The 20,823-nt window shown below is 47.9% G+C and overlaps 2 protein-coding genes across 5 annotated transcripts; one reads left to right on the top strand and one right to left on the bottom strand.

Moving 5' to 3' along the window:
• Window positions 1-1,228: 1,228 nt before the first annotated feature.
• On the bottom strand, window positions 1,229-7,443 carry LOC103816851 (uncharacterized). Of its 2 annotated transcripts, XM_018914883.3 has the most exons (7): window positions 5,389-7,443; window positions 3,752-4,144; window positions 3,311-3,361; window positions 2,890-2,994; window positions 2,376-2,422; window positions 1,891-2,084; window positions 1,229-1,614 (listed from the first exon to the last, which is right to left on the bottom strand). In XM_018914883.3, the coding sequence occupies exons 1-6, from the start codon at window positions 5,465-5,467 to the stop codon at window positions 1,896-1,898; spliced, it is 864 nt and encodes a 287-aa protein (XP_018770428.1). In that variant the 5' UTR covers window positions 5,468-7,443; the 3' UTR covers window positions 1,229-1,614; window positions 1,891-1,895. The 2 variants fall into 2 exon arrangements, with proteins under 2 accessions (XP_018770428.1, XP_050834790.1); XM_050978833.1 differs by having other exon boundaries at window positions 1,229-2,084; window positions 5,389-7,442.
• Window positions 7,444-7,652: 209 nt separating this feature from the next.
• On the top strand, window positions 7,653-19,965 carry GFOD2 (glucose-fructose oxidoreductase domain containing 2). Of its 3 annotated transcripts, XM_030227649.2 has the most exons (4): window positions 7,653-7,755; window positions 9,638-9,821; window positions 12,804-13,151; window positions 17,696-19,965. In XM_030227649.2, the coding sequence occupies exons 3-4, from the start codon at window positions 12,893-12,895 to the stop codon at window positions 18,592-18,594; spliced, it is 1,158 nt and encodes a 385-aa protein (XP_030083509.1). In that variant the 5' UTR covers window positions 7,653-7,755; window positions 9,638-9,821; window positions 12,804-12,892; the 3' UTR covers window positions 18,595-19,965. The 3 variants fall into 3 exon arrangements, with proteins under 3 accessions (XP_030083509.1, XP_009088973.1, XP_018770420.1); XM_009090725.4 differs by lacking the exon at window positions 9,638-9,821 and having other exon boundaries at window positions 7,673-7,755; XM_018914875.3 differs by lacking the exons at window positions 7,653-7,755; window positions 9,638-9,821 and adding an exon at window positions 7,865-7,968.
• The last annotated feature ends 858 nt before the right edge of the window (window positions 19,966-20,823 follow it).

Here is a 20,823-nt window from a genome sequence, read left to right as displayed (position 1 = left end):
AAATTTGGAGGCTCAGCTCTGGCCATAGTAGCTGCTTTGCCTTTTTAAAAATAGCCAATGGGCAAAGATGTCCCCCACCCTCCCTGCTTGCACTGGAGAGGTTGCCTCAGCTAGTTCCTCCAGCAGCCCTGGCTGCCTTTCCCTACCTCTTATTCACTGCTGTTACTGCTCCAAGGCTATTTCATGGCTTCTTGCCTGTTAAAAATGCTATCCCAGATCTGATTCCCCACTAAACCTTGGGCATAAAGGAGGACGCAAATACAGCACTACAAATGTCCCAGCTTCCTCCATTTCATTGATAAATAACTCCTGGTGAAGCAATGAGCCATGTTTAACTCTCCACTTCTTTTTAAGACAGTTAAGCAAATGCGGAGACTCTGGCATCCCTTGTTAGTCTTAATTTGATTTGCACCTCAGCTTTCCAATTTTGCCTCTGCAATTTAGCAAGCATGTCATTCTGCTTGTGTCCTTTGTGGTTTTCCTCATGGCCTTGTGTTTTGACCAGTGGGGTTCTGAAGAACTCTGCAGCTATTTTTGCCTCCTCTGAAACTTCCCCCCGCTTCCCTCAGCAAATAAGTGGCTACCAAGGTTGTTAGTACAAGTTTCAGGCATCTGGCTCAGCTCTTCTTGAATTCATGAACAGTTTGTGCCTCTTAGTTGAAGATTTTTAAAAACCATTTTCTCCTTAAAATAACAATATAAGTCATTTCATGCTATAGACACAAGAGAAGGGCTGTGCTTGTCCAGCCCAAGGGCCACCCAGCCTGGCTGTAGAGAATCATGGGATCCTTTCAGGTCAGAAAAAAGATGTTTGAGTGCAACAGTTACTCCATCACTGCCAAGCTTGTGCAGGTGTTTATGTCACTGGTGGCAGGGATGTTGATGGGGCATTGAATGGAACCTGGTCATGCAGGTGCTGATGATGTTATGCCTGGCAGAGAAGGTGATGAGGTGGGTTGTTTAATGGTTGGACATCATATGCTCTGAGAATAACGCAGAAGATCTGGACTATCTTTTTGGGGTTGTTTAATGGTTGGACATCATATGCTCTGAGAATAACCCAGAAGATCTGGACTATCTTTTTGGGGTCATCTCTGAACCTCAGCATCTGTTGTGGCTGTAACACTAAATCACTAGACTATGTGCTGGTTTCAAACCCAGTGGGAAAGTTATCTCCACTCAAGCTGCTCCTCTTCCAACAGCAGAGGAAATACCAGGCAAGACCACATGTAGGAATCACAATTTTACTGAAAAAACTCACAATAAACACAACATTATCAATAAAAGAGGGCACAAAAGAGAGTGCTCTACCCACAAGAAGGGTATTCACCAGCAAACCAGCAGAAACACCTGTCTACTCCCAGGACAAGCAGATCCATGTGCATCACTGCAGCAGCACCTCTGTGAAGTAGGCAATGCTTTTCAATCCTTGCCCCTTGTGTTTCAAGTGAGTGAATGAAACAAAGGTCAGCCCATATCACAGCAGGTGCCTGCTCCAGAGAAAATCCAGAAAATTGCTCCAGGACTTCTCATGGCCAGCATATGCCACCCAGCATGTCCAGGACGAAGCTCTTCCTGAACACCATGCTGGCCACACAGTGTACACTGTCATTCCTGAACACAGAACAAGCAGCTAGAGGAGCCTGTCACCAACTAGAGACAGTAAAAATAGTTGCTGAGGCTTGGCAGTGCTTGGAGCTGCAGAAGGCAAGGGGAAAGCAGGCTCAAGAGCCCTGTCCTCACATGACTTCTTCCAGGGGAACATAAAGCAGGGTTCTGCAGCCACTCGGGGGTAATAGGTGTCTTTGTCCCCAAGACTGTGCTGCTGTATGAGCTGACACCTAGTTTTTGAGGAGGACGATCCCAACAGGTGGACAATAAGCTGCTCACCTCCCTCACTTGCCTTCTTCCTTGGGGGAAACATCCACCTCTGTGTTGGCAGCACTGCCATCCCCACCACTCTGCTTCTGTTGCAATGGCTTGACCTCGGTGTAAATGACATTGGAGGAGGCAGATCCTGTCCCCTTCTTTTCAAATTTCAGGTTGGCATAGGTCAGCTCCTCAGTCCCTGTCACTGAGGCTGCCTGCAGGGAGATAGCAATGAGTAGAACCTTGGCTTTTCTTTCTGTGTCTCCCCTGTTAATATATTTCCACTTGCACAATCCTTTTGCTGTCCAAGCATTATCCAGATTGCTCAGAAGTGCCACCTACTCAAACACTCATAAGCCCTTATTTAATAGGAATTAATAAGTGTTTAGGACCATGTTTTCAGAAAGCAAAGCTGATTTTACTAAGAAATCCTTTAAGTGGATATTCAACAATGCTCTTTTTGACAGGGAGGAGGAAGTGATATGTGAAAAGCCCCCCCAGCTTACCGTACTGACCCGATTCCCCTCTGCCACTTCCCCGCTCATGAGCTCTCCTGAAAAAGGAAACCTAGTTTAAATAGTAGTTAAAATAGTGACAACGATCATTATTTTAAATTAAGAAAATAATGAAAGAATGAAGCAAACATCTGCATTGGTCCTGCTTTTGTTGTGGGAGAGGATAAGTCACTGCAGCTCTGTGCTTTTGAAGATGGTCATAGGGCTGCAGGGGTTGGCAAGAGCTTAAAAGCCTTTGGAGGGGCTGGAGAAGAGCTCTGAGATGGACACTTCTGGATATGCAAGAACTGTTTCAATCACACAACAGGCTGTGCCATAGCCAGACTCCCACCAACAACTGGACAGAAGGAAAGGAGGGGGGTGAACCTTCTCAGCACACTGGGACAGTTTGTTCAGGAGTACTTGTGAAGGGAACACAGAACGAGCAAGAGCAGTAGGATGTCAAAGATGGACATCTCCCAGGCCTGACTTTGTCCTGACCAGCAGTTGAGTAAGAAATGCCAACCTGTTCTGTTTCTTCTGCACTGCCACAGCAGGAAGCCAATTACGGGCATGTAAAGGAGCGTCCCGACCGCTAAGCCAAGGAGGATGCTCAGGAGGAGGTTGAGTCCTGCACACACAACATCACAGAGGCACTCGTGAGCCACCATCCCCCAGGCAGGGACACTGCTGCCATTGCCTCCTTCATGGCACAGCCAGTTTCTTCCCAGACTTGGGCTTCCAGACCCTGAACCCTCTACAGCTTCAGGGTGCTGACAAAATCCAGTGGGGAATGGTCTCCAAACTCATCCAGGGGGTAGCTGGAGCACCAGAGCCCCTTCCCAGCATCACAACCTCAGATCCACTGGTGCCTACCCCAGTTTGGCAGTGGGTCCCACCCACCCATGGGAAAACATCTGGCTGTTTTCTCCCTTACTGAGACACACCTGTCCAGATCTTCCCTGTGACATCAGTCTGAGGTCCTGCACAGACACAGCCTGAAAGGTAGAAACATGAGTGAGAGACTGTCCAGAGGCAGAGAACACCCTGCACCCTGCTCTGCTTTGGAGCAGGAGCCTTGACCCCACAGTCCTGGCTGTCCCTCTCCTGCCACCACAGCTCCAGCCATGTCAATATTTGGCTGATGTGCTGTAGTTGGAGAATATGGCAGGTCCTAGGAAGGAACCAACGGCCCAGTAGCTCCATGGTCTGTCCCCCCATCCCATGGTGGGATGAATCTGCCAAAAGCTGCTGTGCTGGGCTGGCTTCTCCAGTTCTCGGGATGCTTTCAGGGGAAACAACACATGGAAGAGGCAGAGGAGTGCTGGAGGTAGCTTCCTTCTCTGTCCACTCATCTCCCCTATGGAAACAGACCCACTGCCACTTACTGAGATCTGCTGCTTGCGTTCTGTTTCCAGCATCTGTCGCGTTTGGTCTTCTGATGAAGACCCTACACACACAGATTCCAGTGCAGACTGTACACGGGCTTGAGCTGGTGAAATTCATACAGTTTCCAGCCAGAAACACAGTGTTGGTTTGATTTCTAGCATCTGTTGAGTTTGGTGTTGAGTTGAAGACCCCAAAACCACAGATTTCTGTGCGGGCTGTACACAGGTTTGAGCTGGTGAAATTCATACAGTTTTCCCCCAGAAACACAGGGTTGGTTTGATTCTCCCCCTCCAGACAATCAGGATTGTACCATTTCACCTGCACTGTGAGATTCTCCAAACCAGTCTCGAGCTGCACAGTGGTGACTGGCTTTACCATTTGACTGGCTGTTCCTGGAGGAAACAAAACCAAAAGTGATAGCTGAAATACAGATGATCTACAGGGTCATGTCCCATATGGCACTCATGAAAGACACAGTCAAGCGACCATCCCTTCCTGCAGCAGCTGATGATCTTTTCCAAATCTGGCTGCTGAGTATTCTAAGCATTCTAACCATGCTAAGCACTCAACACTGAAATGTTGCATGTTGACTTGTGCCATTGGGTGCTGTGCAGTGTACAAACTTCTCTGTGCCTCAGGAAGGACTGAAAATGTGAGGATCAGGGCGAAGGCACCTCCTCCACCTGTGACATAGACAGCACCCAAGCAGGAAGTGCCTCAGGCTCCACCATTTCATGGAGCATGAGGTGGAACTGGGGGATTGGCAGTGGAGAATGGACAGCCCTGAAGAAGCAAGGAAAGTACAGTAAACAGATTCCCTGCAGCCTCTCTGGCTTCATCCCACCCCATAATGCTCACTCTGGAGTATTTCAGAATCACTCTCTGAGCTGAAGTCACTTCACATGTTCTCCACTGAGTCGTCCCTCTCTCACCTCTCTTCAGTCCTTTCTTCCCACTTCAAGGAGTGTTAGTGTACTTCTGTCCCTTACCACCCTTACTCAGTTCAGAAAATCTGCTCTTGGATATGTTCTTTGTGTTCTCTACCCTGCATGTGTACATTCCTGCATTTGCTTTGTTCACATTGGCAAAGATGAGCTGGGCCAGATCATTTTTCTTCTCCACATCCTCTCTGCTGTTCTCCATCATTTCAGGTGACATTAAACCATTTCCAGGGGGCAGTGCTGCTCAAACCTGCCTGGGGCAGACACTGCAAGATGAGACCTAACCCTACCAACACATCAACTGTGGCTGAAATCTAGTGAGGAAGTCCTGCTGGAAAAAAAACCCTATAGGAGGGCTGGTTTTGTCTTAAGAAATATCCACATCTGCCCTGTGAATCTGACCCCACTCTGCAGTAATCAGGCTTATAAGCATTTCTGTTTCCTTCCCCCCAACTGTTTTCTCTCCCTGCTGCTGAAGGCAAAGCTGGTTCAAAGCCCCTGGAGCTCACAGCTGTGCAAGCACAACTGCAAGGGGGACCCCTTTGCAAGGTACATGGCAAAGTGCTGCTGCAGAAGAGGGGCTAAATGATGCAAGAGGGGAGGTAAAAGTGACAGCAGGCACTTTCCACACCTTCTACAGGCATAAGCAAAGAGGGAAGAGTTTAGAGCAGAGGTAAGGGCACTGGGGGACTCACCAACTGGCAGCCAGGTGAGGAGCAGCAGGGGCAGAAAGATGTTGGTCAGCCAGAGCTCCATGCTCCCCAAGAGCCTCATGGTGACAGTGCTGGGTGCCTGATGGGTTCAGCCGGGAGCCTGCGTCTCTCCCTGCAGTGTGGGGTCACTGCTCAGCCAAGGGCAGCTGAAGCCTTGCTGGGACCTCACCCCTGCACCACTGGGCCAGGCAGTTTCCTCTGTGCTCACAGGCTTCCCCTTTCTTCCCCTTCTCTTGCCTCAGCCCAGTTCTTATCTCCTCTCTTCTCTGATTCCTCCTCTGGTTTCATCCTGACCACATACTCTGGGCCCTCAGACCTGAGTAATGCCCCGGGAGCTGCTGAGGGCCATTTCCCTCTCCACGAGGGCCAGCCCAGCTCCCTGCCACTTCCCCAGCTTCCTACAGCACCACCTTCCCAGGCCACCCGATCCTATTTTGTTTTGCACCAGGGAATGGGGCCCCTGGAGGAAGCAGTGCTACAACGGGGGGTGATGTCCACACCCATCTGGTGATCAGGTGTGCTCCTGCTGAGCCCAGGTGGGGACACACACACCCTGCCAGCCCCCAGGGACCTGCGGTTTGACATAGGGATGGGCTTGATCAGAGTGGGATGCAGGTGGCCCTGCAGAGCCCTGCCTCCACTCTGGCCATGAGGACACAGATGCCAGCTCCTGTCACTTCATTGCCACTGCCCTGTATTTCCCTGCCACCTCTGGCATGACAGACATGGGCATCCACCAGACCAGAGACAGCTTGTGTCATCCTTGGCACCAAAGGGATAAGGGCAGCAGTCAGCAGGTGCAGGCCCCTCTGTCCTCCCAGCCTCTGTGGGTGCAATCTCTGCTGCTCCCCAATGCCTGCTGCCACGCTTCATACTCAGAGCAAAACCTCCTCTCATCTGCCATTTCCTCCCCTTTCGTTTCTATTAGCATCCACAGTAGCCACCCTCCTCCACACCATGCTGGGCACACAGAGCCCAGCCACACGTGTCTCCAGAAGAAAGAGTGTTCACTGGAGCTCTGCTCCACCACCCAGTGGAACTTCCTGGCTGAAGCTGAGGTCTCATCTGTAAAGCAACCCACATGAGGAAACAGCAACACCAGCATGATATTTGCTGATAAGATGGCACAAGATCCACAAGAATGACAAGTGAGACCTCTGCATCTCTTCCCATGCTCTTTCTGATGTTCAGTTCCTCTCTGCATTTGAATCTTCATCTTCTCTCATTTCACAACTGCATAATGATATGTACTTGTTTGCTTCCTTCCTTTTCATTTCTATTCTGGTTCTACATTTCCTGGCACTGATGAAGCCAAGACCTTCTCCAGCAGGATGTGCCTTCCCCCTGTCCCCAGCTCTGGTGCTGGTGGAACTAAAGGTTAATGTCTTGCTTTCTGCTGACTCCACAGAGGTGTTCTACTACCAGAGCCCCTTCCAGCTCCACAACCACATTCCATGGTGCTCTCTGCCAAGGAGAAAAGAGAGCAGGAAATGACAATGTTGCTGCTACTAACAGGGTGCCTGCTGTCAGCAGCAGATACACAGGGCACTACTCGATGTCCACAGCAACAGGGAGGCTGCGGAGTTCCTCAGGAGCTCCCCACTCCCTCGAAGCACACGAGGAAAACACAGAACGTGCCACCAAGGTCTTCCTCTCCCAGCTGCTGGGAGCCGGCGAGCAGCCTCCCGTGCGAGGCTGAGGAGGATGAGGAGCGCTGTTTTCAGTCGGCCCGCGGTGATTTTACAGAGCTCTTCCTTGGATGCCGTAGTGCTCTGCCCCCCGCAGGGCCGCCAAAAGCGATCCTGCCCTCGGCGGGAACCTCACAGCACTGCGGGGCTGGCGGGGCTCGGGGCCACATCGATCTGAGAATCCTGAGCCCCCACGGAGCTGGGCACCGAAGAGCCACCGTCAGAGCAGCTGGTGCTGGTGCCGCCGAGCAGGAGGTGCTGCAGACACCGGCGATGTACCGGGCTCCCGGAGGCACAGCACCGTCGGGAGGAGGCGGTCGCCCCTCAGACCAACTCCGGGCACAGCCCGGGACCGAGAGCGCCTCACCACGGCCCATCGTGCTGCTCTCCCATTGGCTGTTGTCTCTGTCCGTCACAATAGATCCCGCCTCTGCGCCCATCTCCGGCCTCAGGATTGGCTGTCCCTTACGCGGCGCCTGAAGCCCCTGGGCACCGCCATGCTGGGGGCCGCTGCCCGGAGGAGGGGCGGTGCGGCGCTGGGCTGTCGCGCATGCGCGAGCCGGCCACGGCCGCCGCCCCGGGAGCGCGCGGCCGCCTCGGGAGCGCGCCCGGCCGGAGGATGCGCCCGGCGGGACAACCCCGGTGGCCCGGCCGGGCACAGGTGAGGGCGGCTCGGACCCCTCGAGCCCTCCGGGCTCCTCCGCTGTCCCCAGGCCGCTGGGCGGCGAGGGGAGCGCGCTCCTGCCAGAGGGCGCGGGGCCGGGAGCGGCCGGGGAGGGGCCGGGGGTACCAACTCCGTGTGGGCCGGTGAGGTGCGGGGGGGCCCGTCCCGTCCAGACCCCTGAAGGAGGGAGGACTGGTGCGGTAAGGCGAGGTAAGCCCTGCCGTGTTCCAGAGGTGAGGCGAGGTCAGATGAGCTCTGTCCCGTCCAGCCCTGTGAGGAGCCGCACACGGGGAGCAGCTGCCCCGAGCCCCGCTGCCCCGGGCAGCAGAGAGCATCGCTGGCCATGCCAGCGGCGTCCTCGGGGCTGCCATGGCCGTGCCGCCAGCTTTGCATGAAGGCCGGTTTGGTTCCCAGGATGTTCCCGCTGCTGCTGTCTCCGGCACGGTCCTCACTGCCACCTTCGGCCTCGGGCGGCACCTGTGGGAAGTGCCGTGCCTGGAACGGGGCCTTTGCTGCCGTACGTGCAGACCAGGAAGGACAGAGTGCTGTGCCGGGCTTGTGCCAAGTGTGGTGGGAGCTCCTTCAGGTTGTGGACTCGTGCGTTATCGCACAAGCCGCTGGCACTGAATCAAAAGCACGTTTAGTAAAGAAAGCACGTCAGTCTTGACATCGACACGTGAACCATTCCATACACAGCCTCAAGTATATTTGTGCCAGAGGGCAGAATTGTTTGCTGGTGTGCTCCTTCACCATGTGCCTCATCTTTCTTGGAACTCAAAAGGAACTTTTTAGGATAAGTTGGAGACACGTGAAAAGCTTTCTCTTTATGCAGAGTCAGTGCTACCCTGGCCAGCACCTTTCTGAACATGGGCTGTTATTTTCACTACCTTTGGCCATCTGTAATGTCCCACAACAGTTTCTGGGCCCTGTGATCTTTGACTGTACTATCTAGTTTTTGAGACTTCTGCCTTTGGAGCTCCCAGACTGCTTCAACATGGAATTAAATGGGATGCTGATTAAAAGGGACCATCAGGTTTTTAATTGCATTGGGTCACAAAGTTCTTGTTGCTGTGTGTACCAAAAGAGTCAAAAAGCTCCTTTCTATGACCAGGATGGGACTTCAAACTCACTGTGAAATTCAGCAAAAATGAAGGTGTTTTGTGGCCACCAGAAAAGGAATGGCAGAGCTCTTAAGTGCTTCTGTTGGAAAATTCAAGTCAGAACAATGTTGCAGGATTGATTATTTAATATCTGTTAAAAAGAGATTGATTTTTATCTCCTGACATGCAAGAGACCTGTTGCAGTCTGGTTTCAGTTGCCCATAAAAGCTCTGCCTTTTTTGTTTTCTGGGGGAGGGTTCTCATTGGAGTGTTCATTCCAATGTTTGGCTGCTGGAGCAGTTGATGCACTAGGATTTTAATTCTTGTAACTAATTTTCTGAGGCTTGTGGGAAGGTTTGAGGCTTGGTGCGTTCTAAAGTAAATATGTAGAAATTGTACCTGATTCTAAGCTGGTGTTGGTACCAGTTTCAGGCATTTCTTTCTCAGCTGTTCCCGTGGTCTGCCAAAACCACAGTTCAGTGCTGGATGTGACTTCTGTGCATTCAGTGAGCCTCAGTGGATAGACAAGAGTTTCTCTTTTCGCTCCCTGTGACAAACGTCTGCAGTATCTCGTGGCAAGGGCACTTCACAACTTAAAAACATCTGCTGTAAGGAACCACCTCTTTCAGATTGTTTTGCTCCTGCCTTCTCTGAGCTCTGTTTGATGTGCTCTTACGTGGTGAAGGACAGTGAAAATTTTGCTTTTCTCCATCCTAAGCCACTCTCGACTTCATTACTTGTGATGTGTCTTCCAAATTGAGCAATCTTTCCTTGTTTAGGTCTTCCTTTTCAGGAGATTTTGGTGCTTTTGTTCACCTCTGCAACCCTTCCAGTTCTGCTCACCCCCTGCTTAGAGGAAAAATACCAGATGTGCACGTAGAGCTCCAGACGATGGTGCTCTGGGGACTTCTGTGGCAGCACAGTGCTGTTCTTCTGAGAACCCTGTTCCTTCTTCCCAAACTGGTAATTACAGCTGCCTCTCCTCAGCAGCAGCCTTTTTCTGACATGGAGGGTTTAGGCTGTTACCTCAGGGTGGCCTGGGCTGGAATCCCTCTCCTGCCAGCCCTGGAGTGTGTCTGCAGTGTGTGTCTGCAGTGTGTGTGTGAAGGCTGCAGTACCCATGTGTACCCCTTTCTAAAAGCTCTCTCAGCTCAGTTCTGCTCATGCTCCACGTGCTCTGTGGTTTGCCCTGTGTAAGGATTGGCTTTTTGCTGCCCTTCAGCACCTACATCCACCCTGCTGTGCCTGTCCTGTCATCCAGAACTTCCCAGCTGCTGAAAGTCTGCTGGGGGAAGAGGAGGCTGCAGGTGGCTCTTAGGGGAGGGAAGAGAAGCTTGTCCTCTGCTCAGGGCCACTCTGCAGAGCCTGGTGGCTGCAAAGTTTGGGGTCTCCAGCCCTTTGACCATGCAAGCTGTGTCTGCATAGCCAGAGAGCTCGGGCTGCCCTGCTGGAAGTCATTGCTGAGGGTGGGTTGGCCACTTGTTGCTTTGTAGTGAGCTGGTGACCTGAAGCTCTTGTAGCATCAGGAACTGATGCATGGTGCTAATCACTAGATTTTGTAGGTTTGTGCCAATAGCTCCTAGTGATACCAATGTAGAAGCATGCTGTCTTTTGGGATAAGTGAGTTTAAGATCAATTCCACCTGATTGAGAGTATTTTTAAGAGGCAGTTAGATGGAAAACAGGGAAAAGTTAAACTTAAACGGAGGGATTGTTACAGAAATCAGCTTATCTGAGTAGCAGGAGCCCCCTGTTGCACATACTGTGGTGTTCTCCTGGAGCATTTTCAATGAATTCAGCCTTTTCTGAACCGTGCTGGTGTTGTGTCAGTTAGACACATCTGTGTGATCTGTGCAAGCAAGCACACACTCACCCTCTCTGTGTTCCACCTCACTTTATGTCCCTTCAAACAAAGATGTTCTTTCTGCTGTAAAGATTTTTAACTCTTCCAGACCATAAGCTGCTAAACAGATTTGTGGGGACTTCGGTAGTTATGCCTGCTGTCCATCCAGTTGCAAGGGTTTTTTGTTTGTTTTGTTGTTGTTGTTGTTTTTTTTTTTTTGGTCGTTGTTTTGGTTTTGGTTTTTGTTTTTTTTTTGTTTGTTTGTTTGGGTGATTTATATAAAGCAAGCCTGGGTAGAAGCCATCCTCCTTGCCAGTATCCCAGGGTCCCACCCTTTTATGTAGACTGGTAAATATTTTCAAGTTCCTTTTGATCTTTGTCACTGCCTTGTTTGAGTGTTCTGCTAAATTGTGGATAAAAAGGAGTTTATGACAAAGAACTTTGTTCATCTTTATAAAGAATGACAGTGACAGTATCACTGCAAATGCTGCATCAACAGAATGAGGAAAATATACTGAATTAATTAAGTAAATATTTCATAAGCTGTTTTATAGCATCTGTAAACATTTGTGCATTTTGCAAGATAAATATTCTCAAGCATTTCTGTTTTCTAGTTTAGTGTCTGTACTACAGAAATACCTAGAAATTCAGTCAGGGTTCAGTTTTATAGCACAAGCTGGGCAGTGGAGGCACCCCCAGACTAATGAGATGCTGATTGCAAACAAAGCCCTTGCACTGGGAGTAGTTCCACTTCTGTGCTGGTACTGCCCAGTGCTGTGTCAGGGTTTGCTTTCATGTCTTGTAAGTTAATGTGAGTATCTTGGGATGGGGAGATGAGTAAGTAACACTGTTTCTGAAACAGGCCATGATTCTTGCTGCTTTTAGATGTCTTTTCCAGAGATGTTGATCTGGTGCTGGTACCAGTTTTCTTTTTAAATATGGTCTTTGCTTTTTCATTGTAAGCTTCTAAAGAAAACTAAATTGGTCATGTTTTTCTCTCAAAAATAAAAAAAAAATCAAGAAAGGTCAAGTGGGTGTAGTAGATGAGAATTCAGAAAAGCACAGAACAAAAGTTGTGTTTTGTAGGTTTCTGTGGTGTCAGAAATTGAGGAGACTTCTGACATCTCTCCTTGCAGCTGGTGCTAAAGCAAGTGCTGAAGGCAGATTGGCCAGGTGTGCTAAGGCAGACTGGCAGGTAGGGCTCAAAGGAATGGATTTACCAGGAAATATTTGGAAGAACAAAAGGAGTATGACTTGACCAAATGTTTGTGTTTAGGGACTATAATAATTCTGTGCAAACCCGGCATTCCTGGAGATTAAGTGGCATTGGCAGAAGGAGATATTTTTAACTGTCCTAAGTGGAGCTTTTAACTACCCAGAGTGGACACAGAGGAGCGCCCTTTTCCTTTCAGCAAGCAGATTTGTGTGTGTTTAAACACTGGCACTCTCCCTGTAGACTTCTCCTCCCCAGGCAAAACAAGCTCACGGAATCTAGGCTTTCCCCACAGGACATATTTTCTAAATCTTCTCTAGACTGACTTATCTATTTGCCATAAAATTGTTAAGTTCCAAGTAGTTGTTTTCAGTTTGTGTATTTAATTTGGAAGAAAGATTTATGTGTCCCAAAGCATGTCTATTATTTCCAGCTATTCCAATTGGTCTAATAAAAGATATTACCTCATCTCACAAACCTTTATCTCATTTAGGGGCTTACATCATCACAAATAGAGCAGCACTGCTTTTACTGCTGGTATGACAGACTCCATGTCCTGTCCTCTTGGTGCTTCCTGTCACTCCCAGTTTGTGCCTCTCTCTGTCTGGTTTATCCTGCGTTCTTGGGTGTGTTTCTGTCCCCATGTGCTGAGTTTGAAGCTGAGGAGATGACTCTCTCAAGCTGCTTTCTTACCATTCTTCTGCAATAAGTTTGTTAGGTTTGTCCCTTAATACTGTACCTCTATAGATTGCACCTTTTGGGGGTTTTGTTTTTTGTCATCGGGATGTTTGAGAATGTTGAAATCCATACAAAGGACAGAAGGTGGCATTCAGGGTAGATACCACAGGGTGCCTTTTCCTGATAATGACTTGTAACTTTTCCCACTTTAGGAGCTGTGGATGGAACACCGAGCTGAGGAGCCGAACATTTTACTGAAGGCCTGTGTGTAGACCCTGATGCTTGAATGAATGAATGAAGAATGAAAATGCTCCCTGGAGTGGGTGTGTTTGGAACTGGTAGTGCTGCCCGGGTCCTGGTACCCTTGCTGAGGGCAGAAGGCTTCTCCATTGAAGCTCTTTGGGGGAAGACTGAAGAGGAGGCCAAGCAGCTGGCAGAGGAAATGAACATCTCCTTCTACACGAGTCGGACTGACGATGTCTTGCTGCATCAGGATGTAGATTTGGTTTGCATCAACATCCCTCCACCACTGACTCGGCAAATTGCTGTGAAGGCTCTAGGTACCTTTTTATCCTTGGAGTTGCACCAAAAATCTGCAGCTTGTTGGCAGATTGAGATTGGAAACTGTTAGCCCAGCACAGTTCTGGTTGCACCAACGGGCAAATGTGGTGCTAAAAATTTTGTGTGGCATTCGTGAGAAGGATTACCTGGGGGTTTTTTGGTAGAAATACTGTTAATAATTGCTTATAGATCTGCTTGAACCAATTGGACTAAAATATTTTGCTTGGGTCAGACTGAAGTTATGGTAGGGAGTTTGTAATAAAAATCAGCTGTATCAGAGACAATAATGAGAGGGTAAATGGCTTTATGCTCATTAAAAAAAAAATCAAACAAAAAACCAAACAAAAAAACCCCAAACCAAATTCTTTAATTCATTTTAAATTTTCCCATGTTCTGTACTAGAAAACTGAGATTTGCCTGGAAGTGGAATGTTGTTCAGCTCTGCTTTATGCTTTCTCCACAAGTAAAATCAAACTTGGAAGTTGAAAGCCTTTGAAAAAATATTTGTAGGCACTCAGTAGAGTCTTGTGAATTAGGAGCTAAGAGATGCTGTTTTAGCTGTGACCCTGGCCACTACCTGGACCACTCTTGGCACATCCATGTCCATAGCAGGCTGATGTGGTCCCAGGTGGAGGAATCCTTCTACCTGACTCAGGAGGGTAGATGCTGGGGACAACAGGAGGAATCCAGCTAGATGAGAAAGAAGGGATGACACCCCAGACTGGTTGGGCAGGGAGATGGGAGCCAGCTGCCCAGGCATCCTGACATTTCTAATTCCCCAGTGTGTGACTTTGTAGTGTTAATGTCCTCTCCTGCCGTGCAGCGTGGGTGTCAGTTTGCGTGTAATTCTGTAAATAACAAGGGTGATATTTTTACTGTGTGTACAGGAGATACACAAGTTAATTTTAGGACAGGTAATCTCAGACCATTTGAACCAGGGTGGTTTGTTGTGCCTCTTCTCTCTACAGTAATTTCTTTTGGAAGTAAGTAAGTCCCTGCACAAACATTTGCAATGCCTCTTAGATATGCAGAGAGAGATTTCAGGCTTTTTTTCCCTTTTCTTTTTTATGCTGTTAGATTTGTTTGTTTACCTTGTTAGAGTACTGTCCTTTGAATTTTAAGGTATTCTGATTTTTAAATATTTGAACTGTAAGTTAGAATTTATCTCTTCAAATATGCTAAAAGCTCTTTAAAGCACTTGTTAGGTAATATGCATTTCAGTAGTCTTGTGGCTCTTGATGATCAAATGGGCTAAAAAGGAAAGGATTCACTATTCTGTGATGGATTATTAACTAAAAGGGATTGGGATTCCTTCATTGAAGGCTGGGAACCCATAAGATGATATTATCCAGAGGAGGAAAGGGAGATAAAGCTGGTGCAGAAATACAGAGATTGTATGTATACTTGAATCAAGTTTAGGAAGTGGAAGGCTGAAAAAGCCGGGGAGATGCTTGGATGTAGCAGGAAGATGATCCTGAGATCATCTTCCTGCTACATCCAAGCATCATGATGTCCTGAGATGTTCTGGTCTGTAAACTGATGCAGACATCTCAGGCCAGTGTGGTGCTGACCTTGCCTTTCAGCTTTCCAGGTTCATTGCAGTGGTATTTGCAGGTCTGCTGCCCAGTATATTGTGACTTATTTAAAGCCAGTGTTGGGTGGTTTCCTGTGCCTGAATGTTCTGAAAGAACACAGAATGAGGGGAGGGCCAAAGATGGCAGCAACATATTTTTTTAGAAGTTGAGATTGCTATAGTGATGATTATAATCAGAGAATTATTTGCTGTGAATTGTTTATAACAGATTGGTGTTTACTTGCCCGGAGACTGGGCTTTAGGAAATGTTTTGTTGGGTTTGGTTTGTTTTAAAGTGGTGACAGTTTTATCACTTATTTTTGTTCCTTTTTCTAGTTTTTTAAAAACCTGTGCTTCCATTTGGTAAAGAGGAGAAAAGACCCCAGTTTTTCTAGGTGGTGCAGTTTCCTTGCTAAAGTTTCTTGCTGACAGACATCCATGAACAAGCCTGGGGACAAAGCAGTGACACTGGTTTGAGTTCATGAACCAGACAGAACAGATCAAAGCCCAGAGGATAGTTCATATTAAAATCAGTGTAATCTTATGGTTTATCTCCACAGCAGGCAAAGCAAGAAGCTCTCTTTAAATTTGTGCTTCTTTTGATCTCAGACAAACTAAATAAATTTCACCTAATGTCTGTGTTGTGGTTCATGTCCCGCAGTTAAATGCACCCATCCATGCTCTCATGTCTCCTGGCTGGTGAGAGCCTCAACTGAAAATTTTGCAGCTGTGGTTTAGGAAAACAATATGGTACAAAGTTCAGGTTATTCATTACCAAAACAATAGTAACAATCCCAGGGATGTAAGCTGCACTGCCTTGAAAAACAAAAGGCATGGCCATTACCTTGGTAAGGGACCTTGTAGCCATCTCTGACTTGGCCCCTGTCCTTGCTTCATGGCCATCTCTGTGAGCTTGGGGACAGCTGGAGGGATGTCCCACTGAAGGCAACAGCAGGATTATCCCAGAGCTGTTCTGTGTTCCCCGGTCTCATCCTGGCACTCTGGCAGTGCACAGTGGGCTGTGCTGAGCTGTCAGTGTGCTGCACTGGCTGCCATCCCAAAAAAAGGCATCGGCCACTTTTAGCTCCTCAAGTGCCTCAGCCTGGGCTGCCTCAACGGGCGCAGCACTGAGCGAGGGCGAGGCTGGTCAGCAGAGCAGGGAGAGCCCGGCGTGACAGGGCTGGGCAGCAGGGGAGCAGCACTGGCTGCAGAGCTGTTCCCATGGAACAAGAGTCACTTTGGTTTTCTGCAAGCTTTGAGGGTACAGATCTGCTCGGGATCCCTTTGCTTTCTCTGGTGGTGCTTTGCTGTAACCTGCTTGGAGACAAGCACCATTTAAACGAGGCAGATAAACTGGACTGAAGCAGCTCTCGATGCTTGTCCAGGTGCTTCAGCTAACCCTGAAAAGTACTGAACTGAGTGTTGTGCCTTGCCTTGGCAGCAGGACTAGGGACAGGGGGGTCAGAAATGGTCCTTGAAATGGGGGTTACAAATGGACAGCCAGGGTGTCCCCTGGGGGTTTGACCTGACCCTTTATTCATTGAAGCTGCTGTAGACTCGTCGGGTCTACAGGGGTTTCTCACTTGTAGTCTTCCCATTTTCTGACTGGGTTTCACTTGTGTCTGTTAGAAGCAGAGGTTCAGAGTCTCCTGTAGCTGTCCCCTGGCTGAGCTGTGTCACAGGAGCGCACTGGCCCCTGGCCCGCTCAGAAGGTTCCTGGAGGGCTGGCTGGGTGCAGCCGGGAGGGGGAGCACGGAGAGCAGGAGCCACCGTGGGGGATGTGCCTTCCCCTGTGCCAGAGACCGACTGAAGTGCCTGTGCTGGTACCTTCCACTGGGAGTCAATTAAAAGCTGTGTCGAGCAGGGAGCACAGTCTGCTCCTGGCTGAGGAGGAGCTTTCAGAGAGGTGCCCAATGCCCTGTGCAGTGATTCCTGAAATTCTTGGGCAGAAAATGTGGTGTGCCATGACTGACTTTCAGGTCTGGCATCCCCAGTTAGTGTCTGTAATTACCATGTTAGGAATAATGTGGTTATTACACTGAAAAATGCTTAGATAAGTATTTGATCAGAACAGATGTAAAACAGGAAAAAACAGTAAAAGTAAATGAGAAGGGGGATACCAGAAATGTAAGAACTGGTTAAAACTTGTACTGTCATGCACTTTTGTATTACTTAATTTCTGCTTTACAGTTAAGGGAAAAAAGAGGATTATTGACTTCCCCATTGATCTAGGCTGAGCACAATGTAAAGTGCATCAGGAGCAATAACAGTGCAGTGGGTCAGCTTGGGGGTGCAGCTCTTGTCTGTGTAACTCAGTCACCTTTTGTCAGATTGTACAAACAGGCTGTATGTGCACAACAAAAAGGTTTGCTTTCTAATTAGAAAGGGTTGTTTTAAAACAGTCCTTTTACCAAAACATTATTTCTAATTCTTGTGTTCTGTACACAGAATCTGTATGTATATCTTTTATATATATATACATTTTTTATATAAGTAAATTGTATGTCCCATTTATATTAGTTTAAAAAAATAAAATTGTATAGTGATGGTGAAATACAAAGTGAAAATCAAATCTCCCTTTCCCCCACCTCTTCCCTGCTGGATACCTGGCTTTTTTTTTTCTCCTCTGGCTATACAGGTATTCAAATAATTTTTCAACTATAGCACTCATATTGTGTCTTGTTTAGATGCCATGTGATGCCATTGATCTTTCATGATGTAAAAATCCTCTCTTTATTTGGAGCCTCCCTGTGTGAGAGTTTGCCAACTCTGCAGCGGGAGCATTTTTGAAACAGCATTGAGTCTTGCTGGACTTAGCAATTCCTACTTTAGTTCCCAGACCTTTACCTTAGAAATTGCAGCAGGAAAGCCCAACTCTTAAAACCACCACTTCTTGACAATCTTTGGGGCATCTGGGCATGTTCTGCTCAAATGTCCTAAATGTTGTAATTTTTTTCATTTGTGCTGCAGGAATAGGGAAGAACGTGCTGTGTGAGAAAGCTGCTACCTCCGTGGATGCCTTCAGGATGGTCACAGCTGCCAGGTATTACCCCAAGCTGATGAGCATCGTTGGCAACGTTCTGCGTTTCCTGCCCGCCTTTGTGAAGATGAAGCAGCTGATAGAGGAGCACTATGTGGGCAATGTCATCATCTGCGACGTGCGAGTCTACGGGGGGAGCCTGCTCAGCCACAAGTACAACTGGATCTGTGACGAGCTCATGGGAGGGGGTGGCCTGCACACCATGGGCACCTACATCATCGACCTCCTGACTCACCTCACCAGCAGGAGAGCTGAGAAGGTCCACGGTTTGCTCAAGACTTTTGTGAAGCAGAACACGGCCATCAGTGGGATCCGCCACGTCACCAGCGATGACTTCTGCGTTTTCCAGATGCTCATGAGCGACGGCGTCTGTTGCACTGTGACTCTCAACTTCAACATGCCTGGGTCCTTCATCCATGAGGTCATGATTGTGGGCTCTGCCGGCCGCCTCATAGCTCGTGGGACAGACTTGTACGGGCAGAAGAACACTGCGCTCCAGGAAGAGCTGCTGTTTACAGACTCCCTGCCTGTCAACAAGGGCCTTTTGGATAAGGGCTTCAAGGACATCCCTCTGCTTTACCTGAAAGGCATGGTGTACATGGTGCAAGCCCTGCGGCAGTCTTTCCAAGAGCAGGAAGACCGTCGGACATGGGATCATAAACCTGTGTCTATGGCAGCCTCTTTTGAAGATGGCCTGTACATGCAGAGTGTGGTAGAGGCCATTAAGAAATCCAGTAGGTCAGGTGAGTGGGAGACTGTGGAGGTGATGACTGAGGAACCAGATGCCAACCAAAACCTCTGTGAGGCACTTCAAAGAAATAACTTATGAACATTCCTACCTTGGAAAATACTACTTCTGGCTGTAATATAAAAAACCCCAGTTTTTAAAATATGTAGATTCTTATTTAATAGCCTGAGTTTCTTGATTTTTTAAACATGTAAAATATGTTCTCATAGGAACAGTTCTGGTTTAAATTGTTTGAAGAGTTTTAAATGTTTCTGTTTTTTGCAAACATTTAATTTTTGTGTTGGAGACTGGTAGGAAAACTTGAATTGCCCTTTGCACTTGCAGTAGCTGAAGTGAATTGTGGGATCTCTGCCATTGCATGGCTTGGAAATGGGACACAACCCCTGTTGCACAGGTTGCTGATTTAACCATGAGAGCATGTAGAGCAAGATCAGGGAGTATCTGTTGTTCAGATGCCTTTTTCCTTTCTCTTGGAGACTGATTTATGTTTTAATCCTCAGTTTGTAAAATTTTAGAAAAGAGTTCAATGATGTAACAAGTCTCTGAACTCCTATAGGACGAAAAGTAGAAGGAATGAATTAAAGTTATTAACATAAAGATCAGCCTTTTGGCTTCCTGTATGTGGTGAATGTCTTTCAAATTCATTCAAACTGATGTTTTATTTAAATGATACTATAATTCTCTGTTGTTGGTGTCTTGGCAGGAAAATATTCAGGAAGTCTGTGATGCATTGAGCTATTCTTCCATATCTGTAGACATTATTCCTTCTACTCAAGAGGCTGCCTGCATCCAGCAGCTGTTTTTCCATAAGCTCTGTGCTTATGTCAGTTGTGTTTACTGCCTGGCAGCACCAGTGCCGTGCCTGTGGGGCCACGTTCTCATTTCTGTGACTGTTACTAAATAAATGCCTCCCTGGGTCATGGGATTGCCACAGTGTCGTGAGTAACAAAGTTGTACAGCATGAACCTTTCAGGGACCTGAAAGTGGAAGGAAGGAGGTATTTCCTACCTCTTGCAGCTCTATTCATGTGCTGGCTGGGTAACTGTCACACTACACACATCCTGATAGTTGAGAGAACAGGGACTGAACTGCCATGGGTAAATATGCTCTTGATCTCAGACACTGGCTATTAACCCTCTGGGCCAGCCCATCTTCACTCCCTCCTGCAGCTGGTGTCCAGTGGCAGATTTGTTGGCAGATGATGGGGTGGAAGTTCATTCCTTTTGAGAAATGTTTCTCTCTGAGGCAGGTATGTGGAAAGGATAGTCTAATTTTACTACATTTGTTTTGTGTACTTGAAAGCTTTTTTAAAAATGTATTTCCCACTAAATTGTAACCCTGTGTATTTATGTATATTAACATGCACACTGCTGTTCCATAAGCTGGACCTTCCTGAAAAGTATAATGTTTTCTACAGAAATAAAAAGTTGTGTTTGTTGAGGGAATTCTCTATGCAGTTTTGTGCTTGTGTTTGATTTGGTCAAGCTAAAACCATCTTAATAAAAGTGAACAGGAGTCTCAGAGCTGGGACTCAGTATCTGGTGAGTCCTTCCCCACTTATTGTAGGAGTTACCAGAAGATGCCAAGTAAGAAGGAAAATCCCTGCAGTATTGATGTGACCACGTTCTTTGCTTGGTGTGTAAATCAGGTATTTACCTTTGGATATTTACTTTCCAGATTCTCACAGAAACAAGTCTACTGCTGTGCTGTTTTAAAGCACGGCTGCTCTTGTGCTCTGCACATTCTCGTCTCTGCTGTGAGCTGTGTGAAGGAAGTGCATGGTTAGATTGGATATTAGGAAAAGGTTCTTCACCCAGAAGGTGGTTGGGCACAGGGAAGTGGTCATGGCCCAAGCTTGCCAGAGTTCAAGAAGAGTTTGGACAATGCTCTGGGAGGCACAGGGTGAGATTCTTGGGGCTGTCCTGTGCAGGGCCAGGAATTGTACTCAATGATCCTGCCAAAGGTGTGAGCGTCTAATGCATGTGGAGTCTGTGTGCTATGTAAAATGGATGAGATAGCATGTCCTGAGCTCACCTGGCACTCACCACCTTCATTCAGATAGAAGAATGTTTTCATGCCAGTTTGGGGTCTGTTTCGAAGCTGTCCTTCTGAGAATCTTTCTGCCTTTGTCACTAAGTTTGTATTGGGCAGAACAAATCTAAAGCGCAGCCCCTCCTCTATGAGAAGAAATAAGCACAAAACATCTCCGGATGATCCCAGGAAAGGAAGGAGGGTGCCGAGACTGCTGCGTGAGAGAGACATGACCGCAGAATTGAGCGGAGAGGTGAAAGGGGCCTCTCGTGGGCTGGC

This window comes from Serinus canaria, chromosome 11, assembly GCF_022539315.1.
Source record: "Serinus canaria isolate serCan28SL12 chromosome 11, serCan2020, whole genome shotgun sequence".
Taxonomy (NCBI): Eukaryota; Metazoa; Chordata; class Aves; order Passeriformes; family Fringillidae; genus Serinus; species Serinus canaria.
Note: the sequence above shows the minus strand (reverse complement) of the source record. Positions and strands in the feature narration are given on the sequence as shown.

Excerpts from the sequence above, each read along its gene's own strand:
- LOC103816851 (XM_018914883.3), bottom strand. The coding sequence starts at position 5,467 with ATGAGGCTCTTGGGGAGCATGGAGCTCTGGCTGACCAACATCTTTCTG. Across the intron at positions 2,995-3,310 it reads CACAGGGAAGATCTGGACAG|GACTCAACCTCCTCCTGAGC; the intron begins GTGTGTCTCAGT and ends TTGTGTGTGCAG. Across the intron at positions 2,423-2,889 it reads GTGCAGAAGAAACAGAACAG|GAGAGCTCATGAGCGGGGAA; the intron begins GTTGGCATTTCT and ends TTCCTTTTTCAG.
- GFOD2 (XM_030227649.2), top strand. The coding sequence starts at position 12,893 with ATGAAAATGCTCCCTGGAGTGGGTGTGTTTGGAACTGGTAGTGCTGCC. Across the intron at positions 13,152-17,695 it reads AATTGCTGTGAAGGCTCTAG|GAATAGGGAAGAACGTGCTG; the intron begins GTACCTTTTTAT and ends TTTGTGCTGCAG.